Below are 25138 nucleotides of genomic sequence, written 5' to 3'. Positions count from 1 at the left end.
TCTGTTACCTACAGAGCCTCTAAAGGGATATAGTGGTGGGGAAAATATTAGGAGGAAAAACTATTTTTCAAAGCTTTTGCGTTCCTCCAAGAGACTTCTACTTTCCACGAGAAACACTTCCTGTTTACTGTCCCGCTGGCAGTGGTTCAGACATCTCCGTACATTAACAATGGAGCGGTTCATAGAGATTTATTTTGAACTTGGACTTGAGTATAATGAAATATGTTCAGTGCTTATACTTCAAGACACGGTGTTGACACAACGAAAAGTGAAAGAAGTGGATAAGCTCGGTAAAGCTGGCAACATAGTATCAATAACCCGTGAGGTAAACGTTGTTTAACACAAATAACACCTCTTTTCAATCGTAGAAATGTAAGCAACGAGCTACAACCTAATCTGGTTCAAAAAAGGGACTTCCTCCTCCCTGGACAAAATACATTGATCTCTAAGCGCAAGCGGATGACTGCTGTGCAAAACCCGAAAAGCGTTACTTCAAAAATAGTCAATAATTTCAAGTTTACACACTGTAGTGTCACCAAATTCAGTTCGCTCATGACTGATCTTTTGATGGGTATAGTACAACAAAATATGGAAAAATGTATTTTTGCATATTTTTTATTATGAAAAATATTAAATAACTTCACTGTAACATGCTGTACTGTCACCAAATTCAGTTCACACATCACTGCTCTCATACTGGCCATACTACAGAACTTGGTTTGAAAAAATAATTAATGGATATCTTTTAAAGCTTTAGTTAATGCTAATTTATAAGTTTACTCCTTTCTATGTTTTTAGCAATAAGTCTTTTTTTTTTTTCTTTTATCTTGACATACTGTAGCCTACATCATTAGAAATGTCATTTTTTTAATCTCTATTTTGTTGTAAATATAGTGACAATCATTTCTTATGCAAAATTGGAGTGCATGTCTTAAATTAGCCTCTTATGCATCCACTAAGACAAGAAAACCTCCTGTACACTTCTCATTAGAGCTATCTAACATAGTACCCTCAGGGCTTATGATCCAAAGGTGTGCTCATTTGGAGAAAAATTCTCATATGTTTACCTTAAATTTTTATAGACAAACTTTTTTTTCTTCAATTTATACCCAAAAACAGGGCAGTGTGAGCATTATGGAGCACTAAAAATACATGTAATGTGTGTTTAATTCATACTAGTAGCCAGAGGCGCCCTCACACAACAAGTTCAAGACTCATAGAAATAATAATACTTTAAATGGTTACAAGAAATCCCTTATATGGACTGTCTTTGTCCAGCTATCACTGTTGCTGAATATAAAGCAGATAGAAATGTTCTTCTGACTTATGAAACATGAAGGAAATATACACACGATTGCAACAATGTATGGTGTATGTGTTTTTCAAGCCATTTCAGGTATTTTCATAAGAATGATAAGTATATTTATAAAGCAACACTAATTGACATAGCCTATCACAGAATATAATGTTATAAAATAATATTTTCTCTCATTTTATGGTGCACAACGCATGTACACTCTGCTTGTTACACACAGGGACACGCAGCACATTCCACCATGTAAATAGCAATCTGCCATGGTGTTGGCGCACTTGGCTGTTAAAGGGATTGGGAGATGAGACTCTGATTGGTTTGTTGCACGTTACGCCCAAAACACGGAGAATAGGGGCAACCCCTTTTGGATAATGCCTGGCGTGCCAACCATTTTTTTCTGTCGTTAAACTAGCAAAAGTGAATTCGGACATGCCCTAAGCACACCTGCACCATGCACTTAAGACCATGTGCATGGATTGTTAAAATAGGGCCCATAAACTTTACGCTTTTGTTACAGTGCTGTGGTTATTTCGGCAGTTTGCTTTGAACATTTAGTTTAACAGCGTTTAGATAAAGATGGCAAAATTGATCATTCAGCTGAAATGTGCACATCCATTCTAGACACTTTACGTTATGCTCTTGCTCTGACCATGCAATAAATGCATGTCTTTGAAAGAGCGCTGAGCAGGGATTTTCTAGCTGTGCAAGTATTGTTAATGATATAACCCATTACAGGGGCGGACAAAGTTACAATCTGAAGCATAGCTCACTTACATTCAATAAAAATATAGAAACAGTAGCCATACTGATTCAACACACAATTAAGTGATGTGAGCTGCAAAGCATGGTTCAATCCCTTATCACGTGTGCTGGGGCACCGCCCCGCTAGTTTGAAAAGTGCCGAGTCAAACGCCAGCTTGCCCCAGTAGCTCCAGCGGCCATGCAGTACAGCATGTTGCAGTGAAGTTATTGACTATTTTATATCTTTGTGAGAGAACACAAAAGTTTTGCGAACGAAAGCAAAGTTTCTTGGAGGAAATCAAAGTTGATGTTGATGTTTTATCACATGGAATACCACAGGACATTTTTATCAGGGAGGTGACTTTCTCTTGTGTCAAAATCGTGCCCTAAACCGTGCCACCACAATGTCCCTTTAGGGGCTCTGTAGTTATTCAAAAAGAATGATAAACTAAACAAAATGATGAATAGACAAATGAGTAAGAGCAAAATATATTAGGCTGAGAACAAGCTGTCTTGAACATGCACATTCACTCTTATTTGTATGTCCAATATGTCAAAAACATAAAAAGTTTCTTGTCTCATCACATTCAGTTATGAATGACATGGATCATGTAAATTACAGCATATTTTTCAATTAAAAATGGTTAAATTCCATGAAAATAAGTTGAGTAGTTCACAACACTGTATTCTAGCTAACAGGAAACATACTCATAACTTCTGGCAAGGTTTAAAGTTTCAAACAAACATTGGCGGGTGTTAATTTCAAACCCTGTATACAAAATTTGTTCAAAATACCAGTCTTGGCAAGTGTTCTTTTGAGACATAACCAACTGTGTTTACAAGAAAGATCAAGAGAAGGATGTATTGTATATCATTATTTTTGATCTGTGAATTCGGTCTTAAAGTGACAGTGGCCTATAAATACCTACTGTTGTATATATTATGTCATTAATGTTAATCAAACTACAAAACACAGCTTCAACAAAGATTAATACATATTAAATTTATACAGTGAACATAGTGGTATTTACATTTAATGAATACTTCAGTTAGACTTCACTTTATTTGAAACTTTGTTTGGCTTTATATCTATGCTTGTATTTCATGTATTTGTTCTTATTTTTTGATTGTTCACTTGCCTTTAATAATGTTTGAACTTTATTAGTTAGACTAGTAGTTTTTGCGGTGGTATCAGAGTACTTAATGGAAAGTAAAGATACCCTCACCCCCTAAATATTTTGTTCTTTCTGATCCGAAAAATGATCTGATCTGTGATTTAACCTTAAAATGATACGAACTGTGAGTTTTGTGATCCATTGAAACCACTAGCTTGCTGCGATAGTCGCTGTTACCGGTGTTCAGCTGCAACACCGGTTACGTCACTTGCTCACTGCGGCACCACCCCACTGTCATTTAGATTTTTTTATATTAATAAAAATAATTAAATCAGTTAGAAATCAGACACTACAAATAAAAGCTGAACACATCTGCTCAATGCAGTGTGAGCCAAATGAGAGTCGCAGCACAGATCAGCAGCAGGAGTCAAATTTAATTCATCATGAGAGTGAGGAGCTGACTGATGATGGCGGAAGATTTTTGGATTTTTGCAGTATTTCAGATTTAAACCCAGTGCTAATAGGGAACCTGCAAAGGATTGAGTTTTCTAGTTGTTGTGTTTATCATTAAGAATAATAACCCACCATTTAAGCATTGCTGCCTAATTTTAACTGTTAAATCAAACAGTCCAGGTCAGAAAGTTTATGAAATTAGAATTCAAAGTTTCATTTTAATTAAATTGTCAATTCAGTGTAATATTCTTTTTTGTTTGGTTTTTGCCACATACAGGCCTGTAGAAGAGAAGCAGAAAACTGGCTGTAAAATGAGTGTGTCTGAGGAGAGACAGGATGAGGCGTCTGTTCACACTCACAGAGCAGCATCTCCAGGATTCAGTTATTTGCTATGAGGAGTAACCACTCCATGTTTGAACCCCCTCAATTCAGTAATGGACCATCTTCAGGAGTCAGTAATGTGTCTATGAGGAGTAACCACTCCATGTTTGAACCCCCTCAATTCAGTAATGGACCATCTTCAGGAGTCAGTAATGTGTCTATGAGGAGTAACCACTCCATGTTTGAACCCCCTCAATTCAGTAATGGACCATCTTCAGGAGTCAGTAATGTGTCTATGAGGAGTAACCACTCCATGTTTGAACCCCCTCAATTCAGTAATGGACCATCTTCAGGAGTCAGTAATGTGTCTATGAGGAGTAACCACTCCATGTTTGAACCCCCTCAATTCAGTAATGGACCATCTTCAGGAGTCAGTAATGTGTCTATGAGGAGTAACCACTCCATGTTTGAGCCTCCTCAATTCAGTAATGGACCATCTTCAGGAGTCAGTAATGTGTCTATGAGGAGTAACCACTCCATGTTTGAGCCACCTCAATTCAGTGATGGAGCTGCTGTGACCTCTGACCCTGTGTGAGTATTATTTACTATCTGATAGAGCTGCACGATTCTGAATAAACCTAATCATATATATATATATATATATATATATATATATATATATATATATATATATATATATATATATATATATATATATTTTTTTTTTCCTTTCTTTTTTTTTTTTTCAAATAGAGATCACAACACTCCCACTGTTCTGATGTAGCAATATAACTCAAAGGGGAAATATTAACAATTATTCATAACTCAATATGATTTATTAATTATGATTCATTATGAATATGTAAATCGGTTAATCAGATTTACTGGATATAGCTACATTAATCTTAATATTACAATCAATTAACCTGTTGTCCAGGGAACACTAAGTGTTTACTGTTTAATAATTCTAAGAAATGTTCATTTCCAGGTTATGGAAAAATAAGATTCTTATCGCACCGTGCTACTTAGAGCATGGGTTCGGGTCTATATCATTTAAGAGGCAATTCATTAGCAGATGGAGTAAGAACCAAACATGTATTGTGCACAATCTTTATTAACTAACTCACAAACACATAACTAAACTAACAAACACATAACATAACATACACAAAGGGTCACACACATATGTAGGTCAGAATGAGTAATGATAGAGTTGAACCGTAAGAGGTACTGTTACTAGAGCTATAGGAAAGTCGAAGACACTCTGGAAAGGACTCATCAGTTACTTTTAGCAATAGCTAAGGTAAGTCTTAAAAATCAATACTAAATCGCTGTTTAGCATTAAAATGTACGATACTTGCAAGATGCCTTTAGGCTGAGGAGCGTCGGATCTGCAGGTTGAGGAGATATCTTGAGGTTATCGTCTGAAGTTGTTGCCAGTCTGTTGGGTGATGAGCACATGGCTGGGTGTTGTAGGCCGGGGGCCTACCAGCCTTGCGGCCGGGCCTAGAGAGGCCGGCCGCAAGGAGACCTGTTCGGTCGTCCAGAAGCAAGGAAGAAGAGAGGGAGTGGCACCATTCGCTGGTTTTAGTCCGACGTCTTAGGAATGATGGGGGCCAATGAAAATGTTGTATTTCCGGGTGACACACACCCCATTGTCAGGGCTTTTATGACCAAGTAAGATTAAACTGGCTGAGCTTTGAAGAAGAACTATTAAAGCTTCTTGTAATACTTATGTCTTGTGCAGGTATGGACATACCGCATACACAAGCATTTAAATCTGCTCGATACGAACCCATAGACACCAAACATGAACAATTGAAGTTACCTTGCAGGTCATAACATTTAAAAATCATAAAGCATGTAAAAACAATGGGTACAATACAACAACAGCAATAGTCTGTCTATAAATTAATGCAGTAACGTCTGTGTTCTGTGTGGAAAATGCAGATTTCCTGCGTCTCTTCTCTGCTCTCAATGTGGCAGCACATTCCTCAGTGCAATAAACTTCTCAGGGGATGGGGACAGTCAAATCCCAGAGTGAGCTTAAAACTATTGGTGAACTAACAAATAATTGTGTCTGATTTGTCTCAGTAATTACACTGAATAGACAACTGAAAAAAACCCCATGTAATTTATTAGAGGTTCTGACAAAATGTTAATTGCTGCAGTCTAAAGATGATAATTCTGCAAATAACTGCAATTGTAGGTTTCAAACAGAGATGGCAACAAAGAGGCAAAAAATTATGGACTGCAGCTTTAACTATCTCTATAATATATTTTTAAAAAAAAGGAAATTATTATTGGGCTATTTTTTTGCCCTTATAACTTTAGCTTTAGGGACATTTTTGCCAAAATCCTGTTAATTTCAGACCCTGTGTGTGTCAGTCAAGATCCAAGAGGAATGAAATAATAGACTATCCCATTTCGAGAAAGAAAATTATGTAAAATTTAAAACAATTTAATAAGAACTTCTGGTTATGTTGGGTTGTTGAGCAGTCACACTTCTCAATGCTCTCTGATTATCCACCTTTCAAAATATTTTATGTAGATTCGATAACCTAAAGCTATGGTTTCTTTTCTGTTCTTTGCTCTGCAAAGCATTCAACACGTGTTCGCGACCGCAAAGAAAAATTGATAAAAAAGATAATATGGGCACAGTTGTCCACAAAGGTTGCACTTCGGAAGATGATATTGCACAGTTTGGTGCCAATGCTAACTCTGAGGCAGAAACTCAACCAGATAACAGTGTAATACTTTCAGCTATAAACTGTCTGAAGAGTGAGTTTTTGTCACAATACAAAGAGGTTTTGGCAGCGATGAATGAAGTTAGAGAGGATTTCTCTACCTTTACTAAGAGACTTAACGAAGCTGAGAGCCGAATCAGCCATGCCAAAGACAGCATTAATGGCCTTCAAGGAAGGGTTGCCAAACTTGAAAAAACTTGGACCTTGACTCTTCTTTGGACATGGCTGAGTGCAAAAGCTGGCTCTTCCGAACGGAGCTGAGGGAAATAATTGGCTTTTGGAAAATTGGCTCCCTCAGGTCCTTGGCGTGGACAATTTCCTGGTCCCAGTGATCATTGAACATGCACACAGTTTACGCAACAGCGGCAAAGAAGTTGGTAACACATCGTCAAGACCAAAAACGATAATACTAAAATTTCTCAATGCTGACAAAGACAGAGTTCTGAGAGTGGCTTGGGAAAGGGGTACAGTGATGTTCCAGAATCCAGAGATGGAAACTCGAGTCTGCAACTAGGACTCAAGTCGCACTTAATTTGCTAGTAGCCTAGCTGTTTTTTTTTTTTTTTGGATGCTTTGCATTAAAGTTTGATGGCTCTTTAATATTTTAAAACGAACATGGACTGATCTTTATTTTTATTCTAATTATTTAATTCTATTATTTATTTTTGTAAGATTGCCCTTAGTCTAACAACACCTCAATACGGAAAGGTGGCTCATTTTGGATTAAATAGTCCATAAAGGGCTGGTTCCGATACTTTAAAACAGCAGGAATAAAGCTGCTTTTATACCGCTTTGTTCTACATCTTGGGACTAAAAACCTCCTTCCAGAAGGAAGAAGCTGAAACTCACTGCGCAAAGGGTGAGAGTCATCATTTAAAATAGAGGCAGCCATCCTCTGTAACTGTCTAGTATACAGGGATGCTGGATACAACTGTGACTCACCAACCAACCGACTAGACCATTTAACGATCTGGTTTAAAGAATTTCTTGCTTTTAAGGATGTATGACCAAACCATGCCACCAAGGAAAAGGACAAAACTGACTCAATAAAAGCATGATAAAACATGATCATTATCGTTCGGTCAATATGAAAGTGTGCTAATTTCCTTAGACAATATAAACGCTGGTGGCCCTTTTTACACACAGCTACACTGTTAGCTTCAAAGTTCAAATTTGCATCAATAATAGTCCCAAGATATTTATAAGATTGCACAGTCTCAATAGTCTGACCTGTAATTAAAGTAACTTCTTTCATGTGACTGTTCCTCCTAAAATCGATGAGCATATCTTTAGTTTTTGATATATTAAGCTGGAGATAAGATTCCTCACACCAGTGTACAAAATCATCAATAACTGGGCCATGGCTGATCTCGTTCTCCTGAAGCAAACTAACAATAACAGAATCATCTGCATATTTTATGATGGTTCTATTGTCATAACTACTCTGACACATATTTGTATACAGAATAAATAACAACGGTGACAACACAAAACATTGGATCAACCAATTTAAGAGGCAGACTTGAGTGCACCCATTAATTGTATGAGTTAATGCTCCAGGCCCCGGTGGTCTGCCTATTAGACATCTACAATATTTTTCATAACAAATTAATAACTGATATGATTAATGAATCATTCAGTAATGAAGAACTTCCTTTTTCTTCCGTTCAGCCCTTATAGACCTTATTTACCAGAGAAACAAGCGCGCCGCCATCTTTATAAAATTGTCTTTGAACTTCCGTTTTGTGGTAGCTCTGTACATTTCTATGGCATCACTGTTGAAGAATAATTAGTTGGTTAAGTGGATTTACTTGTTGTAGAGTTAATGAATGTTATCATGAGCATTGTTATGTTTAAAGCAGATGTCTTAACAAATGTCAGTTGGTCGGGAAGATTTTAAAATGAGCAGTTCATTCATAAATGTAATATCGCTGTGGAAATCCAAACCGGAAGCCAAAAGACAACGAACGCAACGCTGAAAAGGGGCAGGGCTACATAAGGTCTATAACTTTCATTCTTAAGCCAGGGAAAGATCCTACAAACTGTGCCTCATACAGACCTCTTTGTCTTTTGAATTCAGACACCAAGATAATTGCTAAAGTTTTAGCCAGCAGACTTAATACATTTTTACCATTATTGATTGGTCCTGATCAAAATGGCTTTGTAAAGGGTAGACAAGCCTTTCATAATATACGTTGTGTGTTAAACATCATATGTGTTAAAAAAGTGGGCCTGTCCTTTTGATAACCTTTCCTGCTTTGGTATTGGTCCTTACTTTAGAAAATGGATTAAAATTTTATATTCAAATCCCACAGCAGAGATATTAACTAATAATATAATCTCTAAACCATTTCTGCTTTATCGAGCTACTAGTCAGAGTTGCCCTCTTTCGCCGATCCTTTTTACATTGGCTATTGAACCTTTAGGTATTTCAGTATGAAGAAATAATAATATATCAGAGATTACAATTGGTAGTCTTGAAAATAGACTGGCATTATATGCTGACGATATTCTATTATTTGTATTTAATTTAAGCACTTCTGTCACTTTTTTACTGAGCCTAATTAAAACATCTTACACCTCCCATCCAATCCCCCTTTTAAAATGTTCAGGAAAGTTTTAAATATCTTGGTATTAATATTACCCCAGACCTAAACAATTTGGTTTCCTGCAATTATAATTATACAATTAAATTAATCACTCAATCAATCAATAAATGGTCATCCTTACCAGATCGGATGTATCAATGTATTAAAAATGAATGTTCTCCCAAAATTTTCATACTTATTTCAATCAATTCCCCTAACCACACAACATAATTTTTTCAGTAATTTGAGGAAGAATTTCACGAATTTCATCTGGGCAAATTGGTGTCCTAGGCTGAGGATCTCTCTTTTGTATTTGCCATATGAAAGGGGAGGGTTGCAGTTGCCTAATCATAAGTGGTATTACTGGGCAGCTCAACTTAGAGCAGCAATGTTTTGGTTTATAAATGAAAATTCTACCCCTTGGTTGTGGATTGAGGCGAATACAACTGGCCCTTTACTACTAAATTTGTATTTGTACTCCGCTCCTCTGCTCAAACTGAAAAAAGCCACTTCTAATCCTTTTGTTAAAATACTATTGTGGTATGTTTTGAAACATCTTGGAGAGATTCCACTATACTCAGTTTTCAGGATTTAAGACAAACGTTGGATTTACCTAAAATCTTTTTTTTTTTTTTTTTTTTTAAATATCTTCTAATTAGGACTTTTATTAATAAAGCACAGAATCATTATCCTTACCAGATCTGTCCCCTTTAGAAAAAATTACTTTAAACCACCTTAATTGTGGTAAACAAATCTCCATGATTTATAAACTAATCTCCACTAACTGCAGGGAAAATACAAATAACAAGCATTTGGTTTGGTGCCAAGACATAAATGAGAATATAACAGGATAAATGGCAGAATATCTGCCTAAAGGCCAGACCCAGACAATTAATACGAGGTTTAAGGTTTGAATATGCACAGGAATCACGGTTCTGATTTAGGAATCACGGTCACACGCTCAGAGCAATATTGTTTCAGCTATGTTTTATAGTATTAAAGTATTTCGAAGGACACAAACATGAACTTTATTGGCTTTACTTCAAATCAGCTGTCACTTTACTTAGCACGTGACGAGCCCCTATGTGTTCGCACACTTGGCACAGCCATTGCGATGGTTCTGTCATTAATATGAATTAATATAATTAGCCTTTTGCCTGACAACATTATCAAACAGTTAATAATGTGTTGCTAATGTTACAAAAACCGTTCCTGTTCTTCATCTCAGACAGAGTCAGACAGCTGCCTTCTAACAATCAGTATCCTTACAAACGCTTTGAACAACTCAGAACGGCAGTGGAGAAAGGCATATAGTTCATCATAACATCTTAGTAGACTCGCTATATTGATAAATCTACACAATTTATCATATCAACAGAATATAAACACCGGGATAACCTGGCTTTTCTCGAGACTTTCCTGCTTCAGAGCAGTCACAGGTAATGATATGCTAAAGCCTGGCGGCACGTTGTTGTGATTGGTTACAAGGTTGTCTGTGACGTCACAAAAACCACCGATTTCAAACCGCAGGTTTTTGGTTTACTGCAGTTTTAAACATAAAATACTCAGCAATGGTGCTGACTTATGAATTTGCACATGGTTTGTCTTAAGGCAGTGGTCGCCAACCCGTCGATCGCGATCGACCGGTCGATCTTTATCACTGTTCCAGTAGCTCGCGAAAATAACAGAAGTATCTCCAGTCTTTGTACTGTATTTTTGTATTTATTTTATTTTTGGGGGCTACTGGGACAGACAGATAAAGGTAAATAGCCCACATCATTTCTGAGTCTGTAAACAGCCGTTAACAAGAGGCCAGAGACGCTTAAGACGGACGCAGAGATGAGACAATTCTGTAGCAGGCAGATCAGCTCACTGTTCACGATGCTCGAAATATAGGAAGAAAATATAAATAATGAATTTGGGTGAGGGCTTATTTGAATGCATCTTTAAAAGGAGATCAGTCTTCAGAAAGATTTCGATGGCAATGGCATTTTATTTTCCTCTTACCTTAGAATATAGTAGCTAATTATTAGCGCATTTCAGTATTGTTTACAGCAGTAACCAAGGAAACACTGTATTACTGCTGCTCCATAAGCGCCACCTGCTGTTGAATTTACGTTTTTGTTTCATGTTTTTTTGTGTATGTAGCATAATTGAAAATTACAATTTCACAAAGATAAAGTCAGACTGTTCTGTTTCTGCTTTAAATCCAGAAATTAAATCTAATTAAAACAAAAAAACTGCTCATGCAACGTGCGTAGTTTCTTTGTTTGGATTGTGATCAAAAAGCAGTGGTTCCCAATTTGAAATGGCTATGTATTTTTGCTTATTATAATAATATTAATAACAAATATCTGCAACCAGTATCAGAATCGGCCAATTTGCTTGTAAAAATAAATAAATAAATCAGAATCTACATTGGCCACGAAAAGTATCTACTATCAAGTAGATCTTGTCTTTCAAAAAGGTCGAGGTCAGGGATCTTGGGCTTAAAAAGGTTGGTGACCACTGTCTTAAAGCATATTAAAACCACTACATAGACATATAAACAACATTAAAAACTTGATTTTCACCACAGGGAGTCTTTCATTTTAAACAATGGTTACAGGAATTGGCTTTGGAAAAACTCACATATATTGTTAAAGGTTTTTCAAAGTATGGAATCCTTTTATGGAATTTTTGTAGGAAATGGATCATAACAGTCTGTTTTCTGTGTAACCTGGCTTAATATGCATCACGTGTTATGATATTAATGAACATAATATCATAACACGTGATACCATTGTATTGAATTTTTTTTTTTTTTCCCTTTTTCTTTTTTTATGTGTGTATGCTTTGTTTCTGGTGATCAAAAATCAATAAAGACAGTGTTGAAAAAAATAACAAAGCTCTGTAGCACACTTAAAATTTAAAGTTAAATTCATTACTGAAGATGTACCGGTTTAAAAATGACTGATTTCTTTATAAAATTGCATTGTGTTACAACCGGTGAAAATAGTTTTCACTTCAGCTAGTGTTAAAGAGTCTGCATATTTGCAAATAATGTAAATAATAACACTCATTGAATAGGAAAGCCTATTTTCAGACATATCTAATGTAATCTACCTCATTAGAAAATGATTTATCAGGACAATTTTACTGGTGTGTGTGGGGGTTTTATATGACATGGTGGTCGGCTAAAGACATTGGTTAGTAGACACCATATGGAATGTTACATAGATGAAAATGAGGCTGTGAGGGACAGAACTACAGTCTTAATGACATTCAGAGTCTATAAAGATCATAGACAAAAAATAACTTTCAAAGCTGTTTTATGGAGTTTTATCTATTGAAAGTTTTTTGGAAAGATTTTTTTGTCAGCTGAACAATTGTGCGATCCATTGAACACAGTATACTTCTATCTTTATACAGCGTCTTTTTCATTTGTGTCAAAACAAGATAAATATGATGCTATCATTTTTAATGTATTTATAGTTAGGACATTACATTATTTACAAACTTCTCAATCTTGTGTATTTCACTGACAGTGCTGGACTCGGTTGCACTCTAAAACATTTTTTGAGTCCCAAATGCTTAAGGCTGAGTAAAAATGCATCGTAGTCTGTGACAAGTCCGTTAATGTTTAATAAAGTTCAAACATTATGACCAGTGAACATTTAATATTAAAATAAGAACAAATAAACAAATTACAAGCATAGATAAATACAACAGAACAAGTTAAGTTTTTCAGGTAGTTCTAACAGTAGGCATAATATTCAAATATAAATTGAATAATCAAATGTAAAATAACACTTTGGAACACAAATTAAGTTTTTGAAAGCAACGTAAATACCATCATTCAAGGTCCAGAAAGGTAGTAAAGACATCATTAAAATAGTCAATGTGACTACAGTCGTTCAACCTTAATGTTGTGAAGCGATGAGAATACAAAACAAAAAATAATGATTTTATTCAACAATTTCTTTTCTACCCTGTCAGCCTTCTACACAGTGAACGCAGTTCAGCGCTTATGTGTTTACGTCCTAATGCTATTTATGTGAGCAAAACGAGGCATGAGTGTGAGGCTGACACAGGAGCCGGCCAATAATGAGAGAACACGTAAAGTTGAGAAACACGTCAACTGCGTGGAAATTAGGCAAATGTGGTATACTTTTCTGGCTTTATAAATTATCTGAAATATATCTTTGTTTTTTTTGTTTTTTTTTTCAGCAGGAAGAGAAAGAGAGCAGCATCTCCTGTTTCCAGATGTTTGTTTATGAAGAGTAACAGACCCATGAATCATCCCAATGATCTCCGTAATGAAGCTGTGCCCTTTGACCCTGTGTAAGTATATTCATGTACACCTAAAAAATAATTAATTATCCTTCATTTAATTTAGGAACATTTTTAAACACAGTTTACTTCAATTAAATTATGATTCACACCTCAAAAGACAAAGACCCACATAATGAGCCGCATCATGAGCCCTTTCAGTCAGGTAGGCTATGTGACAGGAATCTAGAGTCAAAAAAAAAGTACAAAGCATTTTTTTTTTTTTTTTGGTAGTTTATTTAGAATATAGTTAACAATATAAATGAGACACATTTTGAATAAATGAAGGCACATTTTGAGTTTACAGTGTAGGGTTTCACCTATTTATTAGCTCAATTAATTATAAAGAGTGGTAATTAAGTTACAGGGATTAAGAATTGAATCAACTGTAACTGATTCAAACTCCACTGTAAATGATTCAGAATTAATATTTAACACTTCATCAATTATTCGTCCAGCGAAAAATTGAGGTTAAAGTATCTTATCAATTCTGGATAAAATATTATCCTGTGGCCAACAGTAACAATATTTTATTATGATTATTATAAGCAAAAGGTATCTTGATCTTTAAGTTTGAGGCAGTAATTTGAAACAGCACAAGAAACTTGTATATGTGAAAATCAAAACAAGGCTTTATTGACTACTTCTAATGATTACAAGAAACTAAGGCTAAACACACACACACACACACACACACACATACGCACACACATTCGCACACACATTCGCAGAGTTGATATGAGTTATGAAGAAAGTCCCAAGTGTAGTACTAACTGAAATCGTATCCTGAGAAAAATCACAAAAGCAGAGCTTTGGCCTGATTCTTTCGGTTTAAAGGAGTTTCAGTTTCCAGCAAGAGAGAGAGAAGTTTTGCTTGTACCTGCGTTTGCTCAGACAGCTGAGGTAATCGGGTTGTTCCGTGACTCTTGTTGAGTGGGATCCCGGCTCGGATTGGCTGTCTTTGAGGTGACGTCTCTCATTGGAAGCCCTTTGTAGGGTTGCGCGGAAGCTTTGAAGGAAGTTGTTGGCTGCTGAAACACGCTGTTTTGAGAGTCTGGCTTAAGCAGCTCTCTTCTTTGGAGACTTTGGTCAAGAAGTTAATGGAGTGTTCTGGATGTGACGGCTGTTGGGTGAGAAATCAGCTGCACCTCGTGGATGAAGATAGTCAGCAACTATTAGATGGAAAATCAGCCATGGCCGTTAGATGGGACAAAGCAGCTGTGGTGCTTAGATGTAAAGTTCAGCCATGGTCAAAGTATCGGTTCTTCAACAACTAGCTGTTTGGACAGCATAGTTTTAAAGGAGAAAATTCACTCCATCCTCCGATGCGATTCTTCAATGAGACATTGCTACAGTGAATAGACACGCCCTGTCTATTGTCCATTGATTGCATCATGTGATGTCCGTGGAGCATAATCCTGTTTTATCGGTAACTTTATAAAGGTTCCTAATATCTCCCTGATACCGAATTTCAGTGTTTCATGCACACAGAATTAAAGAGAATAATAAATCCTGTAATTAGAACTCAAACATTTCTTACACACATATTACTAACCGGACCTAATAAAACAATGATTACAATAATGCATTTGAAGAAAACCCACATATTGAATACATTGAATAGACATGTTATTAATTACATCATGGCATGTGTTATTCTGAATATAGTATAAAATAAAAATCTCTCAATGATTGTCCATTTGAGATTGAGTCTATAAGAATAGAATCATTGAAACAGTAACTGGAGTCACAAGTGAAGTGACCGGGTCAAAACGGATTGTTCAACATAAAGGAGGTATTGGTCTAGGACCCATTGGTCTTAAATCCGTTGATTAGTGTTTTCCTGTTCCATCCGATAATACAAGAGGGTTTTGTGAGAGAATCGATAGATTTAAAGGAACACTCCACTTTTTTTGAAAATAGGCTCATTTTCCAACTCCCCTAGAGTTAAACAGTTGAGTTTTACCGTTTTCGAATCCATTCAGCCGATCTCCGGTTCTGGCGGTACCACTTTTAGCATAGCTTAGCATAGTTCATTGAATCTGATTAGACCGTTAGCATTGCACTTAAAAATGACCAAAGAGTTTTGATATTTTTCCTATTTAAAACTTGACTCTTCTGTAGTTACATCGTGTACTAAGACCGACAGAAAATAAAAAGTTGTGATTTTATAGGCTGATATGGCTAGGAACTATACTCTCATTCAGGCGTAATAATCAAGGAACTTTGCTGCCGTTCCATGGCTGCAGCAGTGCAATGATATTACGCAGCGCCCGTGAGCCCCTGCTTGCACAGGGAACGTGCCTTGCAACCATGGAGACGTTTGTGAGAGACGCTCCGTAATATCATTGCACTGCTGCAGCCATGGAACGGCAGCAAAGTTCCTTGATTATTACGCCAGTGATGCATGATGTCCACACATGATTAATCAATTTCCTCAAATCACAAAATCAATACTTGGATATTTTAAAAATGATATTGCTCCTTGATGTCATCATGTTTTTTAGTCAATACAGTGGCAGTGGACCCTAATGTGTCATGCAATACACTGCCACCAACTGGTCAACTTTTGCAAGTGCAAAAAAAAAAATTGTTAAAAGTTCTGGAATATGTTCAAAATACATGAACACAATGTTAAAGCGCAAAAAAAAACATGTTTTATAGTGTTTACAATATATATTTTACAGTATATAATATATACAATATATTTACAGTATATTACAATACAAAAAAACCCAGCAATATTGTGCAATATTATTACAATTTAAATGAATGGTTTTCTATTTTATATACTTAAAAAAAATATATATATATTTCTGTGATGCAAAGCTGAAATTTCTTCACTGTGAATAAAAGTTTAATTGATGTGGTTCTTTACATAGTGGCTATTTTACAGTAAACACTTCATAATTAGAGAATAATTTCAATGTTTCTTTGGACATATGTCTCATGTTTGTGTGATGTATTTTCTAAGTTACAGTTCATTTTATGAGGGAGTATCAGAATGAACTTCATTCAGATATGACTGGTCACGCATCATGTTAGTTTTCTTTATTTTTCAAAAAGCACAACATTTTGTTTTTACTGTGAGTGTACACAAATAAAAGAAGACATCCCACAGTGGGAGTCCCTAACAGCGTGTTAATAATATATAACTCTTATTTATATGTCCAAAATACTGAGTCTCTTTCACACTTGTTAGAAAAAAAAAGGTGGTGTTGCCGGCGCAACGGCTGACCCCTGAGATTTAAACAATTCTTTCTCAGGGTGATACTGGTATGATTTTAAATAACATATTATAATATTAAAGACGTTTAAATATTTTCTCTATTTTAATAAAATAGTTTTTTTTATGTCTTTTTAGTGGTGAGAGAGCTGATCAGATCAGATTTGTGTCCTGTCAGACCAGCACATCCTCCTCCTGTCAGAAACACATCAGTCATCATGACACAGAAGCAGCACAGCAGCTCGATTCTCACCAACCAGTGCATGAAGATCTGCAGAGAGTCAAAGACCAGCACAAAACCAGCATGAAGAACAGATATGAGAGCATATTTGAGGGAGTCAAACTACAAGAGCATCAGACCCTCCTGAACAGGATTTACACACAGCTGTACATCATAGAGGGAGAGAGTGAAGGAGTGAATGAAGAACATGAGGTGCTACAGATGGAGAAAAGCTACAAGACACTCCAAGACACTCCAATCAACTGCAATGACATCTTTGATCCTTCACCTGAACCAGGATATGAGGAGAAGAGCAGAGAGAAGAAAGACAAAATCAAGACTGTTCTTACTAAAGGCATCGCTGGAATTGGAAAAACCGTCTCTGTGCAGAAGTTCATTCTGGACTGGGCCGAGGGAAAAGCCAATCAGGATGTAGATTTCATGTTTGTGCTTCCATTTAGAGAGCTGAACTTGATTAAAGATCATCAGTACAGTCTTCACAGACTTCTTCTGGACTTTCATCCTGAACTTAAAGATCTGGACTCAAAGATGTATGATGAGTGTACAGTTGTGTTCATCTTTGATGGTCTGGATGAAAGCAGAATTACACTGAACTTTTCAGAAGGTGAGAAAGTTTCTGGTGTGACTGAGACTTCATCAGTGGGTGTGTTGATGTCAAACCTCTTGAAAGGAGATCTGCTTCCCTCTGCTCTCATCTGGATCACCACCAGACCAGCAGCAGCCCATCAGATCCCCTCTAAATACACCAACCGTGTGACAGAAATTCAGGGATTCAATGACCCTCAGAAAGAGGAATATTTCAGGAAGAGACTCAGTGATGAGCATCAAGCCAGCAGAATCATCTCACACATCAGAAGAGCAAGAAGCCTCCACATCATGTGCCACATACCCGTCTTCTGCTGGATCTCAGCCACTGTACTTCAGAACATCCTGAAACAAGATCTGAGTGCAGAAATCCCTCAAACTCTGACTGAAATGTACATACACTTCCTCCTCATTCAAATAAATATGAGGAACCAGAAGTATGAAGAGAGAGATTCAGAGAATCTCCTGCAGTCCAACAGAGACGTGATTGTGAAACTTGCTGAACTGGCTTTTAATCAGCTGATGAAGGGCAATGTGATGTTCTATGAGGAGGACCTGAGAGAGAGCGGCATAGACGTCACTGATGCCTCAGTGTATTCTGGGATTTGCACTGAGATCTTTAGGGAGGAATCTGTGATTTATCACAGGAAGGTTTACAGCTTTGTACATCTGAGCTTTCAGGAGTTTTTTGCAGCACTTTATGTGTTTTTCTGCTATTTACACAAAAACAGTGAAGTTCTGAAAATGTTCCTGACAGGAAAGTCCAGAACTCAGTGTGGGAATGTTTCTCTGGATGTGTTTCTGAAGGAAGCAATGAATGAAGCCCTGAACAGTAAAACTGGACATCTGGATCTTTTCCTTCGATTCCTTCATGGCATCTCACTGGAGTCCAATCAGAGACTCTTACAGGATCTGCTGATTCACACAGAGAACAACCCAGAGAGCATCAAGAAAATAATCCACAACCTCAAACGACGTCAAAAGAACAATGTCAGTCCTGAAAGATGGATGAATCTGTCACACTGCTTGATTGAGATAAAAGATAGTTCTGTTGTTAAAGAAATGCAGGCATTTTTGAACTCTAAAACAAAAAGAAAAAATCTTTCACTTGCACAATGTTCAACATTAGCAAACATGATCCTGATGTCAGAGGAAGTGATGGATGAATTAGACTTCATGAAGAACATCAAATCAAAAGAGGGGAGATGGAGACTGGTACCTGCTGTGAGGAACTGCAGAAAAGCCATGTGAGTGTGAAGATCTAATAATATTACAATATGAACATAATGTGAAAAGTTGTGATTGAAGTATTTTCTGGGTTTGTGTTCAAAAGCATAAAACAAACTTTTGCTGCTAAATGTTGTTTTAATTTTCAATCAAATATTAGTTTTATGAAATAGATTTGCACTTTGATTTGTACTAAAATAGATTTGTACTAAAAATATCCACCCTTACAGAAAAAAAAACATGAAATTCCCATGTTTTCCATGTGATAACAGATTTCACATGGGAACTGTTCAAAAACTACATGATTCCCATGTGCAAAGTAAGTGATTCGCATGTAAGCTGAAACTAGTAAAACTAGTCCATTTCTACGGTGGTAGTTCATATTGATCTAGTCAGTTGGACTAGTTTATGTAATAATCATTTCTATTAGGAAACATATTAAAAAAAATTAATGCCACTCTGCTAATAAGACTTTACATAATAAAGTTTTGTATAAAGAAAAAAGAAACTGAATTTCTGAAGTGTCATACAAATAATGTTCATAAAATATGGCTTTTTATTAAGTCACATCTTTATTTTATTCGTTTGACTATTTCCTGCTGTAAAGACCAGAGAGTGAATGGTCAACCATCTTTTCTGGTGAAGTTTGTTAATCAAGAAATTCTTGCAACCTTATAGAGACACCAGCATGCCTTTTAAGCAGAGTTCTTCTTTTTCAGATTGGCAGGCTGTAAACTCACTGATCAACACTGTGAAATTGTGGCTTCAGCTCTACAATCCTCAAACTCCCCCCTGAGAGAGCTTGACCTGAGTAACAATGACCTGCAGGATTCAGCAGTGAAGCTGCTCTGTGCTGGACTAAAGAGTTCAAACTGTCAACTCAACACACTGAGGTTTGGCTTTCACACTGATTCATTCAATATGTAAATGTCTAAGTACAGACAGTCCCTTTTTCTTGAATGTTTAGGAAGGAAATAGAAGTTTTCCACTGACAATACAAGTGTCCCACTTAATCAGAATTTCCTAAAGAAAATGGGGTTTAATTTTAAGACATCGTTTAATGTTCTACTTTCCTTTTTTTTGACATGGTTAAGAATCATTTAAGCTTTCAATAAAGGTCTAATGTAAGGTTATATAGCATTCAGAGCCTAAATAAAATGGTCATGGCATAACTTTTTTTTTTAAATGTTGTTTGAGGTTTATCTTTTAATGTTTATAAAGTTAGTAAAAATAAAAGTCATAATTGCAAAAAAAAGTTTTTTTTTAAACTCTGTCTAATGCGCTCCGTTTTAGTACCGTGGCTCCTTTAAGACTTGTCAGAAATGGCCACTGTTATGATTAGCTAAAATTATTGCATATAGTCCCTTGGATTACTCCACCGTCTGCTCTTTGAGTTTTCTCCCTCATTCTGGTCTCTTTGTGTGCTCGTCTCACCTGCCAACATAGAACTGTTGATCTTGATTTATTTGCTGTCCTTGTTCCATCTATCATCATTATAATTACCTGCATTTCCTGTCATCCCACATACTTTCCAATAAACCCCACTGTAGAGTTCATCTATCTCTGAATCCTGTGATATACACTTTTAAAGGTGTCATTGTATTTTTTGGCTTACATTTTCTCCATACAAACATAAGCCGGCAAATGTTGCATACAATTTGTCTTAATCATTTGATTGAACGTCAGCAGTCTAACTTCGGCCAAATACTTAAATCCAAATACTTAAATTCTGCCAAATACCATGAAAACTGTGACGGCATGCACATGAGTATTACGTGTTCATCCACCTTATTTTTCAACACAAAGGTGAGGTGTTTTCTGTGAATGTGGGAGTCTTCTGATTAATTAGCCACTATAGCAAAGTGCAGTAAACTGTAAAAATAAGGTGCATAGGTATGCCCGCTTGGTGCGACTGCTCTGTAAAACAATGCTTATGTGCAGGCACGTAGTCTTTCTTTACAAAGTAACATGGCCGACTACTTGTCTGGCATGCATAATATAGCGTTTTTAGTCATTTTCGTGGAACCGTATGAACAGGGATTGTTTTGATAATTTTATCATCTGTACAGAGTTTTTAGTACATCAGTGTCATGTTAATGTACCCTAAAAGGAAAAGCTGACTGAATGAATGATTCAGTGTGCATCTGATTATTACAACAATTACAACCATTATTAAAGTTGATTTGTTCATTCTGTTGGAAATCTCAGAAGCATAAACCAGGAGACTTTGGGATATCTTTAAGCAGAAATTACTCTTTATTGAGAAACACGCTGTGCATCGCTGTGGTCATCCAAAATCTGACTAAGGCAGTGTACATTGAAGTTTATATACATTTTATGGGGCAGTGCTTATTGATTGAGACAAAGCACCAGGGAGACAACAAAGCATGCAAATTAAGTATTCAGGTATAGGTACCCGCCCCAGACGCTAGAGTGTCACAAGTCCTAATCCAATCAGCATACATATTCAAAGAATGGGAGAGGGGCTCCAAGAGCCATTAACGACTAAAGGTGAGAATCTCAGTAATCTGTCTCATTAGACACAATAAAGAGAAACAGGAACTGGCAGAAAACTCTTGCTAGAAACTTTGCTAAACAGAATCATTCATCTGATGTGGTCATCTTTACCTTAAATGCTAAATACAATGTACTTCACCTTAGTATTTCATGTGAGTTTATGTCAGGATGTAAGGTCATCAGATCTTAAACAGATTCTTAAATCTGTAATCCCACAATTCTTAATAATTATGGGTAAGAGATTCTCTAAGCAAGAAGACAAAGTCTTTGCCAGCAGTTCGTGATTTATGTTGTGAATAACTATAAGCCTGTAAGATGAACAAGGAGTGTTCAAATCCTCCACCTGAGGCAACTAAGTGCTAGCCTGGTAATACCAGACTCTGCTACTTCACTTTGCTTCGTAGACAGAGTCTGGAATGGCATAATAGAGAAGTGTTTACTCTCTCGCTAGGGGGCGATTGTCTGAAGTTTAAAATCATTGGTTACCCGTAAGCCAATCAGATACGTTTAGTTATGACGTATGGTATGCGCCTTTACAGCCTCATCGAAGCACAGGCATCATGCATCGAGCTCAAATCTATGATTGAACTTCCACTGTAAACCTGTTGTAAACACATGATGATGCGAGCGAAATACCGGAGTGAACATGGCTGTAAACGACTTTTGCAGATTATGCGAAGTTAATCTACGCATACACGGTACAATCACGGGCTCTAAACTTATTTTTGACAGAGTGAAACAAGAAAATATTTGTAGCCAACTCTCAAACTTAGGATTAGATCTTTTAAACACAGCTGGCTTCAGTTTGAGTTGAATGTTCTCCATAACCGAGCGAACTGCATCCAAATGAAATTGAGCGGAAGTAGGAAGTCTGACGTAGTCAGGCTAACTAAGTGCAGCGTCAGAAAAGTTTACAATTTGAGGGATGTATGGATATGTGTGCAGGAAGTAGGAGAAAATAATTTGTCATGGACTCCTTCAAAATTTAAATATCTAAAAATAAAGTAAAGGTTATTTTATGTTAAAGCTGCAGAATGTAGCAGTCTTCTGTCATGTAAGAGCAGCCTAATTAAAGGTAGCCAATCTCATTATATTATAATTTGGATACGACCATAGAATGCCTTAGTCAAAACATAAAATGTATTTATTTGTTTCTGAAACTTTTTGCAGTGGTGTATTTACAGTCCTGTAGAAGGAGTGCTGCAGGACCCTCAACATCCCATATCCTGTGTATCTGCTGCTGCTCTGCTGCTCAAGCCATTCTAGGTGTATATGACTATTTTCTTTCAGACAAACACAATTGGAGATATATTTAAAAATATCCTTAGTCCTCCAATTTTATAGTGGTTGTGAATGTGGGGCCGCGTTTCGAAGACAAAAAATAATGCATCTATACAAAAAAAAAAAAGTAATCCATACGACTCCAGGGGGTAAAGGCCTTCTGAAGCTAAGCGTTTTTGTAAGAAAAATATCCATATTTAAAACTTTATAAATTCAAATAACTAGCTTCCGGCTAACCACCTTATGCAGAATGCGCACGTCATTTTGGGTGGAAGAAACCTTTGACCTGATGTGATGACGCAATGACGAACACGGAGATGCAGAGGAGAGAGCAAAACAACACACAGGTCATGAATTACAAATTAAATCTAAAACGAGAAAATTTTAAAGAGAAATGTTGGAGAATTTTGATATAAGAGACATTCTGTTAAGTTTGTTGCACAGCCCTATTTGTTTGATCTGTGAGAGGCGTCTAAGCTTACAATACTCCTACATCCTGCGTCATACTGTACATCGCGTCAGGAATTTACTCATTCGGCGCAAGTCAACTTGTGCATTCTGAGTAAGGTCGTTCACCGGAAGCTAGTTATTTGAATTTTTCCTACAAAAACGCATTGCTTCGCTTCAGAAGGCCTTTATTAACCCCCTGGAGTTAAATATATCTCCAGTTGTGTCCGTCCGAAAGAAGATACACCATCCATATACACCTTGGATGGCTTGAGGGTGAATAAATCATGAGATCATTTTCATTTTTGGGTGAATTAACCATTTAATTATAGGACTGTTGGGCTTAAGCTTTGAATGTTTAAATACAGTTTTTAAGTGGAGCAAATTGTAACTCTGATAATATACAAGTTTTATTTTTCATTATTCTCTTTATTTTGTACTTTTATAACACAAGGTGCTTTTCAGTTTTGTAGCTGATTGTGACCAAATACCTTTTGTTTTTATCAGCCCTGCAAAAAATTCAAATGCAAGAGTGCATTCTGCTTAGTGCTTCATACAATAAAGGAGGCTGTACTGTACCAACTAGGGGACTAAATGCCACTAGGTGGAACAAATTGTGATTTGCACTACTGTCTGTTCAAAATTAAATAAAAGAAACCTAGCATTGTGTATTTGTCCCTTTGTCTGGCCCAATTCTCACTTGGTTGCTTATTAGCATGCATACTACTAGGATATTAGCTGTTAGTACTTATAAATCAGATATTAATATTCTACATCCCTTAATCCTAACCAATACCTAAACTTAATAACTGCCTTACCAACTATTAAATAAGCAGTAATTGGGAGTTTGAGGCAAAGGTCATAGTTAATAGTTAGATAATAGTGAGACCCTAATGTAAAGTGTTTATTTTTCTTATTGTACCGAAATCGTACGAACCATGACCCCAAAACCGAGGTACGTACCGAACAGTGTCTTCTATGTTCTGCAACACCCCTAACAGTTAGGTCCGGTCGAATGATTTATTATGAGGTTTGCCACAAACTTGTTCCCACCACCTAGACAGCAACTAATTGCTTCTTCAAGTGCCTCCATACTTGAAAAAATGTGGAAAGCTACTTTTAAACCAGAAATGACACTAACATTACCTGAAGTATTTTTTCCAGACCTTTTTACAGAAGGTAAAAGTCGCCATAATCTTTACTGACATTGTCCGTAATGATAACTGAGATGGCACATTTGGACTAAAATCACTGAGAAGCTCTGGTAATAATTACTTTACCCCACCTCTCCATATAAAACTGATCCCATCCGAATAGGGCTTAAGTGTGCATTACACGATTTTAAGGCAAAGTACCACCTGACATGAAGCAACATGCATTGAAATTGTATAATACACACCTAGCCACGGATTATCCCACCTATACCATTGTCCCAGAAACTACATCGATTGCCAGTCATACACATTATCTTTTGTCTTCATACATTCACAAATACTAGATTGATGGCCAGTCATTCAGGCAGCAGACAGCATTCAGTCTCCAAAAAAACAATCTTTTGTCTCAATACATACACAGACGTATGACTTCTGTATGCACTGTCACCTGATGGCAGGTGTCAGTGCATACAGAACGAGCCATTGATAGGATTTTGCCTCTGAGTCATTCGCCTCCTACTTTCTTCTCTAACACGTCCAGTACAGTTTTACAACATAAACGGTTCTCAGATTACATAATTTCTTGAAGAACAATGATGGAGGGCAGAATGTTAAGGTAAAATCTGATGTAAAAAAAAAAAAAGTGTAATATATAAAAAAGTGCTGTTGGATGTTTTCCACTGGACGCTTTCATAAACAATGTACCCAAGTGCGACAGATTGGATTCATTCCGCGATCGCTTTTTCATAACGAAGGTATGAAGTCCCGCTTTCCAGTTTGCATGTTACCCACCAATGTCACACAAGGTTAAAAACGACATGTGTGATTCAACGGCTTTAGTGGTGTAGGCAGTAGCGTGTAAAGGTTCAGTC

The 25138-nt window shown here is 36.6% G+C and overlaps 1 protein-coding gene across 2 annotated transcripts in view; it reads left to right on the top strand.

Annotated features, from left to right (window-relative positions):
* The first annotated feature begins 3903 nt into the window (after positions 1-3903).
* Positions 3904-25138, top strand: part of LOC137017952 (NACHT, LRR and PYD domains-containing protein 3-like) — a 34244-nt gene continuing 13009 nt past the window's right edge. Inside the window, exons 1-4 of one of the 2 annotated variants that reach the window (XM_067382757.1) lie at positions 3904-4533; positions 13490-13600; positions 16953-18887; positions 19587-19760. In XM_067382757.1, the coding sequence (XP_067238858.1) occupies positions 4013-4533; positions 13490-13600; positions 16953-18887; positions 19587-19760 (2741 nt within the window). In that variant the 5' untranslated portion in view covers positions 3904-4012. Of the gene's footprint in view, positions 4534-13486; positions 13601-16952; positions 18888-19586; positions 19761-25138 lie in introns of both variants that reach the window. The other variant, XM_067382756.1, reaches the window with a different exon arrangement.

This window comes from Chanodichthys erythropterus, chromosome 3 (assembly GCF_024489055.1).
Source record: "Chanodichthys erythropterus isolate Z2021 chromosome 3, ASM2448905v1, whole genome shotgun sequence".
NCBI lineage: Eukaryota > Metazoa > Chordata > Actinopteri > Cypriniformes > Xenocyprididae > Chanodichthys > Chanodichthys erythropterus.
The sequence above is the reverse complement of the archived record's forward strand: the minus strand, read 5'-3'. Positions and strand labels throughout refer to the sequence as shown.